The following is a 16,822-nucleotide window of genomic DNA, read 5'->3' on the forward strand; positions in this document are numbered from 1 at the left end:
CCCTCCTCCCCCAGGGCCTATGCCCCATGCTTACCTGGGGGGCCAGCTTTAGGGGCTCCTGGACGGAAGGGGGATGGGCGGCTCTGGGCAGGCAGGGCCTCCCCAAGCCCACTGGGGTCGCAGCCTGGTGGGGGCAGGGCCCCATATGCCATGTCAGGGCTGGGCATGGTGGGAGCTGCTGGCTGAGGGCAGAGAGGACAGGATTGGCTGAGGAATGTGGAAATGAGGGCATCAAGTCCAAGACAGAAAATCCCAATGAGTTCAGTCGCCAGCCTCCACCTTCTGTAAGTCCTCACTACTCCTCCCTCTGGCCTAACGCCACATGGCTGGGGGAGCCTGTGTCTGCCTCTGTCGCTCCTTGACAGCTAGGCCCAGAGCTGAGGCTTCTTAATCAGCATAGCGTTGACCCTGAGGGGGCTTCCCAGGGTGTTTGATGAATCAAAGAAAGGAAGGAACTGGGACTTCCCTGGTGGTGCAGTGGTTAAGAATCCGCCTACTAATGCAGGGGACACGGGTTCAAGCCCTGGTCTGGGAAGATCCCACATGCCACGGAGCAACTAAGCCCGTGTGCCGCAACTAATGAGGCTGCATGCTGCAACTACTGAAGCCCACGTGCCTAGAGCCTGAGCTCCGCCTCAAGAGAAGCCACTGCAGTGAGAAGCCCACGCACCACAACAAAGAGTAGCTGCCGCTCACAACTAGAAAAAGCCTGCGCACAGCAATGAAGACCCAACGCAGCCAAAAATTAAAATTAAAATTAAAAAAAAAAAGAAAGGAACTGTCTGCCTGTTGAACTCTTTTCCATCCTTCAAAGCCCCTGCTATAATGCCCACTTCTCCAGGAAGCCTTCTCTGCCCACCCAGGCAGAAACCTGCCCCCCAATTCTAGGATTCCTGGTCTTAAGTCTCTCTCTCAATCTTGGCCTCAGCCATTTGGACCTCAGAAGTGGGGGAAGGGCCCCATTCATGGCGGGGCAGGGAGTCACTTACATAGAGCCGGGGTCGGGGCAAGGCTGGGTCACCCCCATCACCTGCCAGCCTCCGCAGCTTCTCTCCTGGCCCCTCAATCACCTCCTCTGGCTCCAGCTCTTGTCCATCAAGGCCCACGCCCCTCCGCTTCAGTGTCTGTGGAAGGGGGAGACAACAGGGTGACACTCCCCCCATCCTGGCCAAGGAACCTGGTTCTACGGGAGAGGGGAGGACCTATCCCATCCAGCTCTGTGGGCAGGCAGGGTGCAAGCACAGCCTGCTCCAGCCAAATCCTATTAACCAAAAACCCCAGTGAGTTATCACCTAGTAAGTTCCAACTGTGTGTGAGAGAGGGACTGTCCTGCCCTGGGACCAGAGAGGCCCGGGTCACACAGTAGAGGCCGAGATGCACCCAGGCCTGCTGGCATTATCCTAACACTGCTTCTGAGTGTGATTCAGTTCCTCCATTCTGCACCCATGTGCAGCCTCGGAGCCTGGCGTGCAGTAGGTGCTTAATAAATGTCAGCTGACTGAGCACCTGAGGACAATTTATAGGTTCTCCTAAGCTGCCACCCACATAGGAGCAGTGACCAGCGCACTCCTGGACCCCTGCCTCTCCTGTGCCAGCTTCTCCCCACCCTCTGCCAGATTGGGGCTTCCTGGGTGCAGTCCTAGCCCGCTGCTCTCTCCAGCCCAGTGGCTTTAGCTTCCCGCCCTGGGTAAAGATGCCCACATCCAAAGTGACAGTGATCTTGCCCATCCTGGGTCGTGGGTGTGAGGGCTGCCCAGCTAATGCAGGGGCTGCTCCTGCCTCTTTCTCCTGAGGATACAGCAGCTCAAGCAAAAACATTCCCGGGGCTTCCCTGGTGGCGCAGTGGTTGAGAGTCCGCCTGCCGATGCAGGGGACACGGGTTCGTGCCCCGGTCCGGGAAGATCCCACATGCCGCGGAGCGGCTGGGCCCGTGAGCCGTGGCCGCTGAGCCTGCGCGTCCGGAGCCTGTGCTCCACAACCGGAGAGGCCACAGCAGTGAGAGGCCTCTTTTTTGCCCGCGTACCGCAAAAAAAAAAACATTCCTGGACCTCAGTGAGGTCTGTTTGCTTTGTGGTACCTGTTCTTCTCTGTGTCTGTACTCACCGAATGGGTAACAGGAGCAAATGAGATGATGTGTGTGAGGGGCACATAGTGGAGCCCTCAATGTTTTTTATTTCCACTATCCAGGAAGTTGCCCCTAAAAGGGACACTCTATTACCCCAAACCTGCTTTGACTAGCAGCAAAGCCAAATTGCAACACTCATCTTTTGTGCAAACCAAGAGTCCCTAGGCTCTGAGTGAGCAGAGTGTGCTGGGCTTCATGAGGCGAGGGAGGTGGGTCCCAGGGGTACCTCAAGGATGTCGGTGTTGGTGCGGCTCTCGTGAGGCTCACTGTACTCTGTGTACTTCAGTAGCACACGGTCCATGTCCGTGCTGGCGTACTGGAAGAGGCGGTTGGCGCTATTGAAGATGATGAGGGCGATCTCACAGTCGCAGAGTACACTTAGCTCATAGGCCTTCTTCATCAACCCAAACTTCCGCTTGGTAAATGTCACCTGGACCCAGGACCCACAGGCGGGGCAGGAGAAGACAAAGATTTGGGATGGTGAGAGGGGAGGTGGAGGGGCCTAATTGTTGCCTGAACATGCCTTGTGATTCCATGCCTTTGCATGTGCTGTTCTTTCTGGCTATACTACTCCTTCTCACTTCTTAACATGGCAAACTCCTATCATGCTTCAAAACCCAGCCCAAAAAAAAAAAAAAAAAAAAAAAAAAACCCAGCCCAAATGTCCTCTCCTTTGGTAAATTTACCTTGGCCTCCAGGCAGAGCCCACACTCCCTCTCTGAGCTTCCCCGGTTCTGTGTCTCTCTCTGGTCCAGCGCTTTGAGTTGGGTGTATTTGTATTGAGTTCCACCTCCCCTGTGACTGGGGCTCCAGTCATCAAGGAGAATCAGTGAATTAATCATCATGAGAATGAGTAAAGGCTACATCTCAAACACCTGACATTGCATCAAGTCTCCTTATTCCCTTGCAGTTCTCCCAGATGGCCAGACCTTTGCCCAGGCCATGTCCCCTGCCAGGAATGCCTTTCCCCGAACCACTGGCCCACCCACTGAACTCACCTGCCGATTCCTTTGGTCCAGAATGCGTGAGATCTGAATTTTCTTCCTCCCCATTGTCCCAGGCTGGGTGGAGTGTCCTTGGTCTGGGGGTTGAGGGGGGGAGGAGAAGAGGACAGAGTAGGTGGGTGGAGAGTGGGGACAGGCACCCCAGTCTACCCCCTATCTTCCTCCTGCCCCTGCCAGGTGCTGAAAGGGAGATGATGGGGGAGATCAAGGCAGGCTGGGTCATCCCCACAGCCCACACCCTCGACCAGCCCAGGATGCAGCAAATGCTCATTGAACACCTTCAGACCAATGTTTTATAAGGAGAAGGCTGACTAAGGGGGAAAGATTGAGAGGTATGGGTGCCCCCACCTGAAGCTTTAAAGCAAAACAAGCTGGTAACTGTGGGACCTAGAGGGAGCCTGACCCCGTGTCTGTGCAGCGGGGATAACAGTGTGGTGCATTGCCCAGTGCTGCTGGAGCATAAAATGAGCTAACCCACAAAGGGCATTCAGATCTGCCTTGCAGACGGCAGGTGCTGTGTATGCACTGCTGTTATGAATACTGGCGACAGCTTAAAAGTTCTCAATAGGCCAGGTTGGAGGGCCATCCAGTGCTGGTACCCAGTGGTGCTCAGTGATCCTGAGCCTCTGAAAGTAAGCCTGGTCCACACAGCAGACACTTTTGAACTCATTCAATCCCACAATAGCCCTTCAATGAGCAAGGTTGAGGGCTGTGGTTACCAGAAAACATATATTAAAAATATATAAAACATATATTTAAAAACTGTACTGAGGGGCTTCCCTGGTGGCGCAGTGGTTGAGAGTCCGCCTGCCGATGCAGGGGACACGGGTTCATGCCCCGGTCCGGGAAGATCCCACATGCCGCGGAGCGGCTGGGCCCGTGAGCCATGGTCACTGAGCCTGCGCGTCTGGAGCCTGTGCTCCGCAATGGGAGAGGCCACAACAGTGAGAGGCCCGCGTACCGCAAAAACAACAACAACAAAAGAAAAACTACTGAGAGTGGAAAAGACTAGAAGGAAATGCTCAATCTGGGAGTCAACGCTGGGTGGAAATTTATGGGTGAGTTTTTTCCCGTTTTTAAAAATTGAGATGCAATTCACATAACATAAAACTCGCCATTTTAACGTGTGCAATTCAGTGGCATTTAGAGCATCCACGACGTTGTACAACCATCACATCTATCTAGTTCCAGAAAATTTTCATCCTCCCAAAAAAAGACCCCAGCCCCATTAGCAGCCACTCCCCATTCCCCTCCCCTCAGCCCCTGGCAACCACTAATCTATGTTCTCTATGGCTTTGCCTGTTCTGGACACTTCGTATAAATGGAATCATACAATGTGTAGGCTTTTTGTCTTTTTTTTTTTTTCCTTTTTGATCTTTTGAATTTTCTAACATTTCTCCCTCAGTGATTATAGATTTCTATTTTAAAAATTGTGTGTGTGGGGACTTCCCTGGTGGTCCAGTGGTTCAGATTCCACGCTTCCAGTGCAGCGGGCACGGATTCGATCCCTGGTCGGGGAACTAAGATCCCACATGCTGCGTGGCATGGCCAAAAAATAAAAATAAAATAAAAAGTTGGGGGGAAGCATAAGAGAAACCCTATCCCTGCCCCACCATCCAGCGGGAGGAGGGGGGAATGCCCTGGAAAGACTTAAGCTTGGAACCCTCAGACTGGGGGATGGGGTGGGCCCAGGCAAACTGGAGAGAAACTCTGGACCTTCCTCGTGGGGATCTTGGATTTCCCTGGTGGGGGCCCCAAGGGTGAGAATGGGCAGCTCAGTGAGCGCAGCATGTACCCAAGACACGGTCCAGGACTTTCCCAGCAGCCCTCATGCAGGACTCCTTGGAATCAAGGAATCATGTTGCCTGTTCAGCGGCACCCACCTCACTGTACAGACAGCCGCTCCCTGGCCCCCGAGATCCCCTCTGCCGACTCTATGACCACACTCCACTCCCCCATCTCTCCCATGTCATAGGTGGCTGAGGCCTGCCCAGGGTGAAGTGGGTCTGCTCTCAGGTCTCAGCCAGCCTCTGAACAGAAGAGCGGTCTTTAGCAAGGGAGGCCTCTCCCTCGGCCTCAGTTTGCTGTTCTGTGAATGGGGTGGGTATGAAATACAGAGTACCTGGCACAAGGCCTGGGAATGAGCTCTTGGGAAGTATAGGGAAATGTAGGTCTGTCTCTGGGAGTAGCCATACCTGCTTCCCACACCCCAGCCCGAGGGGTCTGAGCAGGGTGCCTCATCTTCCCACAGACCCAGGGCTGGAAGTATGAGACGCCCCAGTCTGTCATATGTGGCCCGCTGTGTGACCCCAGACACACCCTCCACCTTTTCTGGGTTGGGTCTCTGAGCGGTCACAGCCATGCAAATCCCAGGCCAACGAAAGCCCCCATCTCAGCCCCCCAGCTCCAGCTTGACTTGCTAAATTTAACCTCTGGGGCTAATTTTAATCCCCGGCTGGAATCAGGCTAGTTCCCACGGCTGGGGTGCGTTATCCCCGCCCTGACAGGTCCCTGGGGACAGAAGCAGGGCACTGGCCGGGAGGTCTTGGTGCCAAGATGACTCAGGAAATGCCCCCCACGCCTGGGGTCCCATGGGAACATGGGACTTGGACATGAGTCTCTGGGCCTGGAGGATCAACTCTGGCCCCTTCTCAATCTGTCCCCATTTTAGACAAGGACATCCTGGCTAGGGCAGGTTTCACATAATGGGGGAGCCCCAAGAGTCAGAAGGTCGGGGGGGGTTTCTCTGAACTGAGACCCAAGAGCCAGACAGGAAGTAAGTTCCAGGCAGAAGGAGTGGCAGGTGCAAAGGCCCTCAGGAGGGAGGAGATGCATCAATAAGACTGGAGTGAGGAGGCCAGCAGGAGAGGCTGCAGAGGCAGGGCCACTCTGGGTCCTCTGAGCTGCAGGGAGGCCTGTGGGTTTTGGTCTAAGAGCGGTATACAGTCGTGGGAGGGCTTTGAGCAAGAAGGCACACGACTTTTGGGGCTTCCCTGGTGGCGCAGTGGTTGAGAGTCCGCCTGCCGATGCGGGGGACACGGGTTCGTGCTCCGGTCCGGGAAGATCCCACATGCCGCGAGCGGCCGGGCCCGTGAGCCATGGCCGCTGAGCCTGCGCGTCTGGAGCCTGTGCTCCGCAGCGGGAGAGGCCACAACAGTGAGAGGCCCGCGTACCACAAAAAAAAAAAAAAAAAAAAAAAGAAGGCACAGGGCTTTAAAAACTTGGCCATGGCTGCCATGGGAAGCAGGACAGTTGGGGGCAGGGGTAGAGATGACAGGAAACTACCGGGAGGCCAGGGCTGTGTCCATCTGGGCAGAGACTGGGGGTGAGGCCCCCTCTGTGCTATGCCTGAATCTTGCACTTTAAGTCACTGTACTCTAGGGCTCTTTGGGTCCTCTGGAAGCCACTAGGTCCTCTGCCATCTCTGGAGCCAGGCCTGACAGGTAAAGATGGGCTCACACAGGGGTTTGAGTCTTCTGAACTTTGATGACCTTGGAGCCCCCAATCCTCACCCAGGAACCAAAGTCATCCCCTGCCCTGGTTCTTGAGGGATCTACCCAGCACAGAGCTGACCATGTCCCTTCACTGTTCAAGCACTCCTCATGGCCCCTCACTGCCCTCAGGAGGAAGGGAGCTCCAGTCCTCAGCCTGCCATTCAAGGCCCTGCCCCAGGGACTCCCCTGGTGGTCCAGCGCTTAAGACTTTGTGCTCCCCAGTGGTTAAGAATCCGCCTGCCAATGCAGGGGACAAGGGTTTGAGCCCTGGTCTGGAAGATCCCATGTGCCGTGGAGCAACTAAGCCTGTGCGCCACAACTACTGGGCCTGCGCTCTAGAGCCCGTGAGCCACAGCAACTGAGCCCGAGTGCCACACCTACTGAAGCCCACATACCTAGAGCCTGTGCTCTGCAACAAGAGAAGCCACTGCAATGAGAAGGCCGTGCACCGCAACGAAGAGTAGCCCCCGCTCGCCGCAACTAGAGAAAGCCCACGCGCGGCAATGAAGACCCCACACGGCCAAAAATAAATAAATAAATAAATAAAAAGAAAGAAAAATTAAAAAAAAAAAAAAAGACTCTGCGCTCCCAATGCAGGGGACCTGGGTTCAATCCCTGGTCACGGAATTAGATCCTGCACACTGAAATGAAGATCCCACGTGCTGCAACTAAGACCCGGCGCAGCCAAACAAATAAAATAAATTTTTTTACAAAGTAAGAAAGGCCCTGCCCCAATCAGCTCCTGCCCACCGTTCTCTACCTTCAACAAAATATCTCTGCCTGAAAAGCCCTTGTTGCCCCTTCTGCACCTGGCCAACTCTGATACACATTTCAGAAACCTAGCTCAAAAAAATCCATTCCTCCGTGAAGCCCTCCCTGCCCTCACTCTGGTCTCCCAGAGCCTCCATCCATCCCCTCCAGTTCTGACTCTGTGGGGCTAAGGGGGTCGTATATCCAGCTCTCTCCCTCTCCCCAAGACTGGAAGACCCTCAGGACAAGTCAGAGGGGTGACTGGGAAGATTTGGTGAAGGGAGCAGGTCAACAGGGACACATCTGAACTCCCCCCAGCTTCCCTCAACAACTTCCTCTCAGACTCCCCCAGCTGACTCCCTACCCAGAAATACACAGGCATGCAAATCCAGCCACTCAGCGTTGACCTGCCTCAGGCCCAGGTGTGAAGGGCCAGCCAAGGAATGCGGAGGCAGGCGGAAGGCCCAGGGTGTGCATATATATTTGTACTCACATGCAAATCCCCACCCCAGGCAGCAGACAGACCTGGCGGCCCCTTCTCCAGATGTTGGCGTGACCGGAACTGCTGGGGGGAGGTGGTGGTGCGTGCTGAATCTGCAGGGCACGAGGGGGGAGGCTGAGGTTAGGGGAGTACTCTTCTGTGCGCATGTCCCCTCCACCCCCACCAATGTCCAGCTAGAAAGCAGAGAGCTTGTGGCATCTGCCCAGCAGAGAGGCACAGGTGGACTCATCGACCCAGGAAAGGGAAGAAGAGTCAGGAGAAATCCAAGAGGGCGTCTCAAAGGAGGAAGCATGTAGTTGGGCCTCAGTGGAAGGGCTGGATGGGGCCCTGAGCAGATGGACAGGGGAGTGGGCATTTGAAGTCAAGAGTCCAATACCTCCCACCCCTTTCTTTGCCCCCCATACTTGGCATTTATCAAGTGCCAACCATTGTGATAAACTGACCTAAAAAGAAGTAGAAAGCTTAAGTAGACCAATGACCACAGAAGATTAGAAAAGTGACTTGAGACCTACCATTAAAAGGATAACAGGCCCCGACAGTTTTATGGTTATTTTATCAAATCTTAAAGGACAGGAGAGTGAAATGTTCTTTAAACTACCTCAGACCTTTGAAAACAATGGGAACTGCCCAAGTCATTTTATGAAGCTCTTGTAGGTCAGAACCTAAGTCTAAAAAGAGAGAAGTATTGACCACGAAAGGGGCAATGTTAGAAGCCAGGGATTTCAAGGAAGATCTCTCTGAAGAGGTGACATCTGAACTGAGACCCAAAGACCAAGAAAGACACAGCCAAGCAAAGGAAGAGTCAGTTGTGGGGAGATCTGGTGCAAGGGTGTTCCTGGCAGGGGGAACTGCAAGGGCAAAGGCTCAGAGTGATCATGAGTTTGGCATTTTGAAAAAAAGCAAAGAAATCTCTATGGCTGGACAGTGCGAGCAAGGGAGAGAGGGGAGGGGACTGGTGGTGGGGAGAGTTGTGGCACTTGGATCACATAGGTCCTTGTGGGCCACAGTGACGAGTGTGGGTTTTACTCTGAGGGCATTAGGGAGCCACAGAGAGTTTGGAGGCAGGGGAGGGTCAGGATATGATTTTACAGTTTAAATAATCCCCTTGTACTTCCATGCATTGCTGGTGGAAAAAGAAAGAAGTAGAGCCACTCTGGAAAACTGTCTGGCACCTACTAAAGCAGAACATGCATCTACCCTTTGACCCAGCAATGCTTCCCTTCAACATTCACCTAAGAGAAAAGTGTCCATGTTTTACCAAAGGACACAGACAAGAATGTTCTCAGCAGCCTCATTTGTCAGAGCCCCAAATTGGAAACAACTCAAATGCCCTCAATGGGAGAACTGGTAAATGATTTTTGGTAGATTCTATGCAAGACTACTATACAGCACAGAAAAAGGATGCATTCCACCTCCATGCCACCACACAGGTGAATCTCCCAGACCATGTGCCGGTTCAGCAATACTGGGCTCCCTAGAGAGGACACACCATGTGATTCCATTTATATGAAGTTCCAGAACAGGCAAAACTCACCTACAGTGATGGATATGAGCACAGTGGCCACCTGGAGCAGGTACTGTGACAGGACAGCGGGAGTCCAGGGACTGGGGTGTCCTGTTCCCCGGGCCAGGACCTGGATACATAGATGTGTTCAGTTTGTGCAAATTTTTTAGCCCTACTCCAACGATTTTTGCATTTTTCTCTATGTGATTTATCTCAACCAAAAGATTTTTTTAAAAACCTCATCCCTGGGGACTTCCCTGAACGTCCAGTGGTTAAGACTCTATGTTTTCATTATAGGGGGCATGGGTTCGATCCCTGGTCTGGGAACTAAGATCTCACATGCTGTGCGGCGTGGCCAAAAAAACAAAAACCAAAACAAAACCCAGAACAAACCTTGTCCCTAGTCATGGCTGCCATGAGAAACAGCATCTGTCTGCGCAGGAGCAAGGTGGCCGGGAGAGGCTGGGGCAGGTGTCTAGGTGGGAGATGTGGGGCCTGAACTGGGACGGGGGCTGCAGATAGGCAGAAGAGGATGGATTGTTTGGCGACCAAGGGGACAGGACGTGCTGGTGGCATATGCCTGGGGTTGGGAGGGGGCCTGGGGCCTCAGGCCTGAGCGTTGTTCTGGAGGGGGGAACTAGGGGTACAAAGGAAGATTTCATGAGTGCCTGGAGCATCATAAACCCTCTAAGGTGATACCTGTGGTCACTAAGTCCATCAACAAACACCGCTGCAGTCCTTCAGGCCATGACTGTCATCTCTCTCTACGAGGTCTCTTAGCTCCCTGGTGATGGAGATGGGGGTCTGGAAGGAATCCCACCCTCCCACTGACCCTTCACTGCTGGCCTCTCCCTGTGGAAGGACTCAGTTTTCTCACCTGTAAATGGGAGGGAGAATTCTTCTCCCACCAGCTGGGGAGGAGGGGGCAGTGGAGGGATCTATCAACCTTGGCTTCTGGCCTCCCAGAAGCCAGAAGGAAGAGGGGCCTTGGAACTGGGGATGCTGAGGCAGCGTGCCATCTTGCAAGACCACAGTGACACTTACTGTGACACGCTGGGAGACATCAGACCCCTACTTCCTCCCCCACAAAATGGGTCACAGAATCCTGATATCAAAGGCTTTGCAGTGAGGTTTGAGAGAAAAGATCAGGAAGAGGCAAGTTCCCCTTCTTGTCTCCCAGTGGGTCTTTAATGGAGGGACAAGTGGCAAAGTCACGCTGCCAGACCCTTGAGCTCAGAGGCCTCAGTTTGGTGGGGGACCCAGGCCGGCGAGGAAAGGAGAGGAGGAAAGGAGAAGTGAGAGGCAGGTGGGTGGCCTGGGGGAGATGAGGGCCCGCGGGACGCGGCGAAGCGGGGAGGGGGCGCTGCTCCTGGGTCCTGCAGCAAATCAGGCCGGTGGCCCCGCCTCACGCAACCCAGGCGGTGGTTTCATCACCTGCTCCCCAAGTACCTCATTACAGGCGACAGGAAGAGCCCCTTGGAAAGTCGGGACCCCCCCGCCCCTCTCTTGAGGGCTCCAGCGGCTCCCACCCCAGCTGCTGGCGACACCCCTCCTCCCCGAGCTGGGGCCCTGGGCCGCCTCCTCCCCTGGGAGCCTGGGGAGATGGTGGCCCAGGTAGTGGCGGGGGGCACTGTGGGTGACCTAGGGGCTGGCTCAGCCCACAACAGCCCCTGGAGTCCCTCACCTGCCCTGGGGAGAAGGCGGGCTCTAGCAGTGACTACTGTGCAACCAAACTTCTCTGGGCCTCAGCTTCCTACCCCAGAAGATGGGGAGAGTCGGCGACACCTCCCTGAGTTGGGGGGCTCTCTGGAGATAATATCGCCCTCTTTCTCTATGCAGGCAGCTTTTGCCATCACTGGGCCTGACCCTTCCCAGAAGGCCTTGGGGTCACCTCTCCTCAGCCCTGGGGTGCCCAGCTCAGAGTGAGGGCCCCGGGCAGACCCAGGAAGGGTGCTGGGGACAGGGGGTCAGGGAGAAAGCTCTTTCCTCCTACATACAGATGGGGGGGTTGGGAGATTTCCCTCGCAGGGAGACCCCCCCAAACACATGCATCACCGCTAACACCCACATACATAAGTCCCCAAAACACATGCAGTCCACAGTACATGCAGACCCCTCCCAAACCCACACGGCTTGCCAAACACACACATCCCCAAAACACACACAGAGGCCTCTGCACACGCAGATGCCCAACTACATGCAGACCCCTCAGACACACACAGAGTCCCCCAACACCTGCCGATCCCTCGAATGTACACAAACCCCCCAATATATGCAGACGCCCCCAAACACACGACCCCCAACAACATGCAACCCTCCTAGACACACACAGAGCTCCCCAAACACATGTAGACTCCCCAAATCCATGCTAGTCCCCCATTATAAGCAGGCCCCCAGACACAGATAGGGCCTCTATCCCCTGCAGGGGTATCGCCCACCCTCTGGCTTCCTGAGGCAGGGTGGGAGCACCCCCCAGGGGAGAGATGTGGGTTCGGGGCTGGGGGTTCTGAGAGTGGGGTGTGAAGATCTCAGGGATCGCACGTACGGACACTGCATGGGGAACACAAGCTATGCTGGTGCAAGGTGGCAGGGGGTTGAGGGGATCTTCGGGGTATTCCTGGGGACTGTGGGGGTCTGAGGGTGGGGTGTGTTACCCACGTGTGGCTCTGAATCCCAGAAACCCAGAATGTTCCAGCTGGAGGAGGCCCTTTGCGGGGGTCCCTTTGTTTATAGACCTCTCTGGCATTCATGGGGAAATGGAGGCCCAGTGGGGGACCCTCAGACCCACTTCCACAGACCCCTCCCCAGGCCTGCTCCATGAGTTGAGAGGTATGATGGCCTGGCTGTGGCTATGGGCACAGCCAGATGGGGGTATCGACTCCACTGTACACTCATTGCCTGACATGCTCCAAGCCTCAGTTTCCCCATTTGTCCAATGGGCCCTGGGGGCGCCTCAGGCACTCACCCACGTGTCCCTCTACTTTAGACAGGCCTCATCTACCAGCAGATTCCCAGCTCACCTTCCGCCCCTTTCCAGGCACCTGAAACACCAGCCCCAGACAGACCTGCCACTTGCCCATTGCCAGGCTTTTGCCCCCGCTGTGCCCTCTCCCTAGAACGCCCTTCTCAGACTCACCCAGGTCTGAGACGCTGCTACATGTCCTTCAAGCCTGGGCAGAAATCTCTCTTTCTAGAGGTGTTAATTTCCCCAGACCAGATTTCTCTTTCCCTGTGTCACTTAGTCCTACCAGATATTTTTGGTGCTTCTTTGTTACTTTCTTTGATGATCCTGTTGCCCCACTAAGATGTCCGTTCCACGAGGGCAAGGATGGAGCCTTCCCAATGCCCGGCACACAGTAGGTCCGCAATCACCCTTCCTTGAATGAATGAGCAAACAACTGCTTAACAAACGGAAGAAACATCAGCAACGGGTTCCGTTTTAAATACCTCATGGTTCACAAAACAAATTTGAGGTCCCATCTGGCCCACAGGCCGCCAGTTTGAGGGGGCCCCTGCTCCCCCACTCCTCTCTAAACAGCCCACAGCACGACAGCCCACTGGACGGTGCTCATGCTTCTCTCAGGCCAAGGGGCTGACCCTCTGAAGGTTCCAGTGCCCGCCGTGGAAGGAAACTATGTCCCGGGGTCATGCAGGACCTGGCTGCCCTCACTGTCCACTGAAGGTCCTGCCAGGAAGGCCATTTTCTCTGTCATGGCCACTGCAAATGGAGACGTGCCCCATCCCACCTCCCGTGGGGCTTGGGACTCCTACCCCTGGCGCTGAGAGAGACCATACATTCAGAACCCAACTCTGCTATCTCACACAGGTCAGAGCCCTCGGCCACTGAAGGCCCCAAAGATGTCCCCTAAGCTGCGGTGGCAGCTGCAGGAACAACCCAAGGCTTCTCTCTCTTTGTTCCAAAGAAAGATCTCCCCGTAGGGCCCCAGAAATTCATCCCCAGAGGCCCAGACCTCCCAGCTTGGGAAATTAGCACATCTGTCAGAGCTGAGAGGAAGACACTCAGCCCACAGCCCAGCAGACCCAAGACGCAGCCAGTGGGGAACCCAAGATGGGGCCTTTGAGGCATCCCTGGTCCCCACTTTCTTCGCCAAGAAATGTCTGGGAGCTGACCAAGGTGCCAGGGACGCAAGGGCAGGGAGTGGGCAGACCCGTCTGACCTTTCCCATTGCCCAGTCTGGTGGGGGAGACGACAGACACGTAAACTGTCAGGGACAGAGCCCTCACCAATGAAATTCTATAGGGCAGGGGTCCCCAACTCCCGGGCTGTGGACCGCTACCGTCTGCAGCCTCTTAGGAACCTTGCTGCACAGCAGGAGGGGAGTGGAGGGCGAACAAGCGAAGCTTCTTCTGCCGCTCCCCATCTCTCACATTACCACCTGAACCATGCCCCCTGCCCCCAGTCTGTGGAAAAATTGTCTTCCATGAAACCGGTCCCTGATGCCAAAAAGGTTGGGGACCACAGCTATAGGGGGAGGCAGTGGGGGAGGTGGCAGGGGAGGGAGCTGCTTTGGAAAGATGGGCCAGAAGGGACGTTTTGAAAAGGGGATCTCAAGGACTAGAGGACACCAGCCATGAAGGGGTGTGGGTGAGAGACTGCCTGGTGGAAGGAATGGCAGGTGCAAAGGTCCTGAGGTGGGAATGTGCTGGGTGGGTTCCAGGTGCAGGCGTGGATGGTGTTGCCAGGTATGGGTGAGCAAGGGGCATCTGGAGACAGAAGAGGGCAGGGAGGCTGCAAGGGGCCTTGGGGATCAGGGTGAAAGAGTGGGCTGTAGAGCAATGGAGAGTCATGGAGGGTGTATGAACGGGGGTGGGGGGTGGCTGTGGTGCAATTCAGGATTTTCAGCAGACTCCGTGGCTGCTGTGGTGAGAAGTCCTTTGGGAGCAGGAGGCCAGGACAGCGTCCAGTGGGAGAGGGTCGGGGCTCTGATTGTGGAAACTGGACAGAGGCAGGCCTGTGCCCACAGCAGTGACTCATTATCACAACTTGCCTGGACTGTTCCCTTCCGAGGACCCCACCTCAACCTCTGGTGAACCTGAACCTGGAGGAGATCAGGACAGGAAAGCTGACAGGCCTGAGGCTTGCTTGGCCCCTGGTGGAGGGTGGGGTGCGGGTGGGCCTGGATGGGGCTCACAGGCACGTCCACTCGGTCATAGTTCGGAGGGCCCCTCCTGTTACTGAGTGCCTGCTGTCTGCCCGGGCCCATGCTCCACCTCATTTAGACACAGGACCAGCTTGACTCAGATAGCCCAGTGAAGCGGAGACGGCTGCCCTGTTTTATACAGGAGGAAGCAGGCTCCTTCCCAGGGCCGCACGGTGGGACCCCAGATCCTCGCTCAAGCGTGGGCTTATACCACAGGGTTCTCCGGCCGTGCCCCAAATTCACCCTCGCCGACCCAGTCTGGGAAGTGGGCCTGGGCACCAGTGGGATCTGAGACACTCATTCCTGAGTTCCCTGGGGCCAGTGAGCAGCCTCACAAGCACCCCCCCCCCCCCGCCACAAGATGCAGGCTCAGCGAGGACCTTTGGGAGGCTGAGAAATGGGACCCAACCACTGTGTACACCCCACTCGGATTCATGGGCCTGGGCTGGGGTGACCTCTCCAACCCCACATGGAATCCCAGGAGTGTGATAAATACTCTCTGACAAATGACATCTGTCTCCAGGTGCATATGTGCCTCTAATATTCCAGAAGGTCAGACCCCCAACATGTCTATACTCATTGCATCTGAGTTGGGGTGACAAATGATTTTAATTCCCTTTCTCCTCTAATTTGCATTTTCTAGATGTCTGCCTGGTTGGGTAATGATTTAATGAAATCAATCATTAGTTGGAGATGGGAAGTAAGATCGGGCTCAAACTGCTCAGGTCACAGGGTCAGAAAGGGGTAGCGATTTGTCTGAGGTCACACAGAGAGGAGAGAGGAAGCTGGGGCACCTCACTCCTGGCTTTAGTTCTCCTAGGGGCTGAGGGGCAGCCTTGAGCCCGTCCTTTCTCTGAGGGGCCTGCGTGTTTCCACCTGGCCTCAGTCTTCCCTCCTGCAAAGTGGCAGCTTCAGACCAGATAGCGAGTTCCCAGCTCTCGCAGGTGAGACCCCAGGACCCTAAATGTCCCAAAATTCCATTCCCTGGAGGCCAAGATTCACTCCTGGACTCAGACAGGTAGTGGAAGGCAGGTATGGGGACAGGAGGGAGCAAGGCTGACTTCTCCCAAAGCTCCTTTGACCTTTGAAATCAAACCCCATACACTTGTCCTTCCAAGTCTAAATACTTTTTTGAACCCCGTTTCCTTTACCCCAAGAGCCTGAAAGTTCTCATCCCCGACGCCAAAGATCCAGAGGTCCTGACCTTCCCCAGTGAGGATTCTCAGCTGGTCAGGCAAAAGGCCTCAGCTATTTCTGACTTCTTGGGTCTGCAGCTTGGGGACTGGGAATAGCCAGGGACCCCAGTTGGCAACGTCTGCTGCCCTGGACCCTGAGAGAGGCAAAGGGTGGGGACCATGACCATGAAAGTAACGCAGCCACGGGCTTGTCATGTGCTGACAACCTCGGAGGGCTGTGACTATCCTTCCTATACCCATGGCCCAGATGGGACACTGAGGCACGGGGAGGAAGTGGCCCAGGCAGCTGTGGTGCCCCACTCAGGGCTCTGGGCCCACCATCCTGCCCTCAGCCACAAAGGCATCCTGTGGGCCCAGCTGAGGCCCCACGTTCACTGCATGAGGTGCAAACCCCATGGGGTGGATGAGGGTCATGGCGGTCACAGGCACACGTGGATGTCATGCCACTTGCAGGTCTGGGGCCGCGACACACAAGGGCACACCAACAGCAGGAAGGCATGGGGTCGTGGTTGTGCACAGGGGGCTCCAGGGTGCACAAAGGGATGTGACCCAGGAAAGGGGACCACTGTAACTCACAGTCGCATACCAGGGGCTCATGGCACCACAACTTTGGACTCACAATTCCCCAACTGACACAACCCTCAGACACATGCCCTTTGGACACACAACCCCTCAGACATGACACACACTCCTTCAGACACAACTCCTAGACATGCAACCCCTGGGACACTCACCCTTTCGGACACACAACCTCTCAGAACCACAACCCTTGACCTCCCCACCCCCCGAACACAACCCTCAGACTCACACCCCTTGGACACATACCCTTTGGACACACAAATCCAGGACACATAACCTCTCAAACTCACAATCTTAGGACTGCACACCTCTTAGACACAACTCTCCCTCGTACAGCAGGACATTCGGACTTTCAAACTCAACCCAGCCCACAGATGCCATTCAAAGGACACCGCAAAAACCTCGGCCCAACGCAACACGCACCTGCTACACCTGGACCCTTGGACGCTCGCGCACCGACCTGGAGGAAGCAGCTCAGAACCCCGAGCGCCCGGCAGCCGCAGGGG

General features: G+C 55.5%; 1 protein-coding gene across 2 annotated transcripts in view; it reads right to left on the reverse strand.

Moving 5' to 3' along the window:
- Positions 1 to 16,822, reverse strand: part of BORCS8 (BLOC-1 related complex subunit 8) — a 34,724-nt gene that overhangs the window by 1,476 nt on the left and 16,426 nt on the right. Inside the window, exons 6-11 of one of the 2 annotated variants that reach the window (XM_060144855.1) lie at positions 9,410 to 9,509; positions 7,867 to 7,967; positions 3,124 to 3,206; positions 2,352 to 2,555; positions 990 to 1,124; positions 35 to 182 (exon numbers count right to left, since the gene is read on the reverse strand). In XM_060144855.1, the coding sequence (XP_060000838.1) occupies positions 35 to 182; positions 990 to 1,124; positions 2,352 to 2,555; positions 3,124 to 3,206; positions 7,867 to 7,967; positions 9,410 to 9,509 (771 nt within the window). Of the gene's footprint in view, positions 1 to 34; positions 183 to 989; positions 1,125 to 2,351; positions 2,556 to 3,123; positions 3,207 to 7,866; positions 7,968 to 9,409; positions 9,510 to 16,822 lie in introns of those variants that run through there. The other variant, XM_060144859.1, reaches the window with a different exon arrangement.

Source organism: Lagenorhynchus albirostris, chromosome 3 (genome assembly GCF_949774975.1).
Source record: "Lagenorhynchus albirostris chromosome 3, mLagAlb1.1, whole genome shotgun sequence".
In the NCBI taxonomy this organism is placed as follows: Eukaryota; Metazoa; Chordata; class Mammalia; order Artiodactyla; family Delphinidae; genus Lagenorhynchus; species Lagenorhynchus albirostris.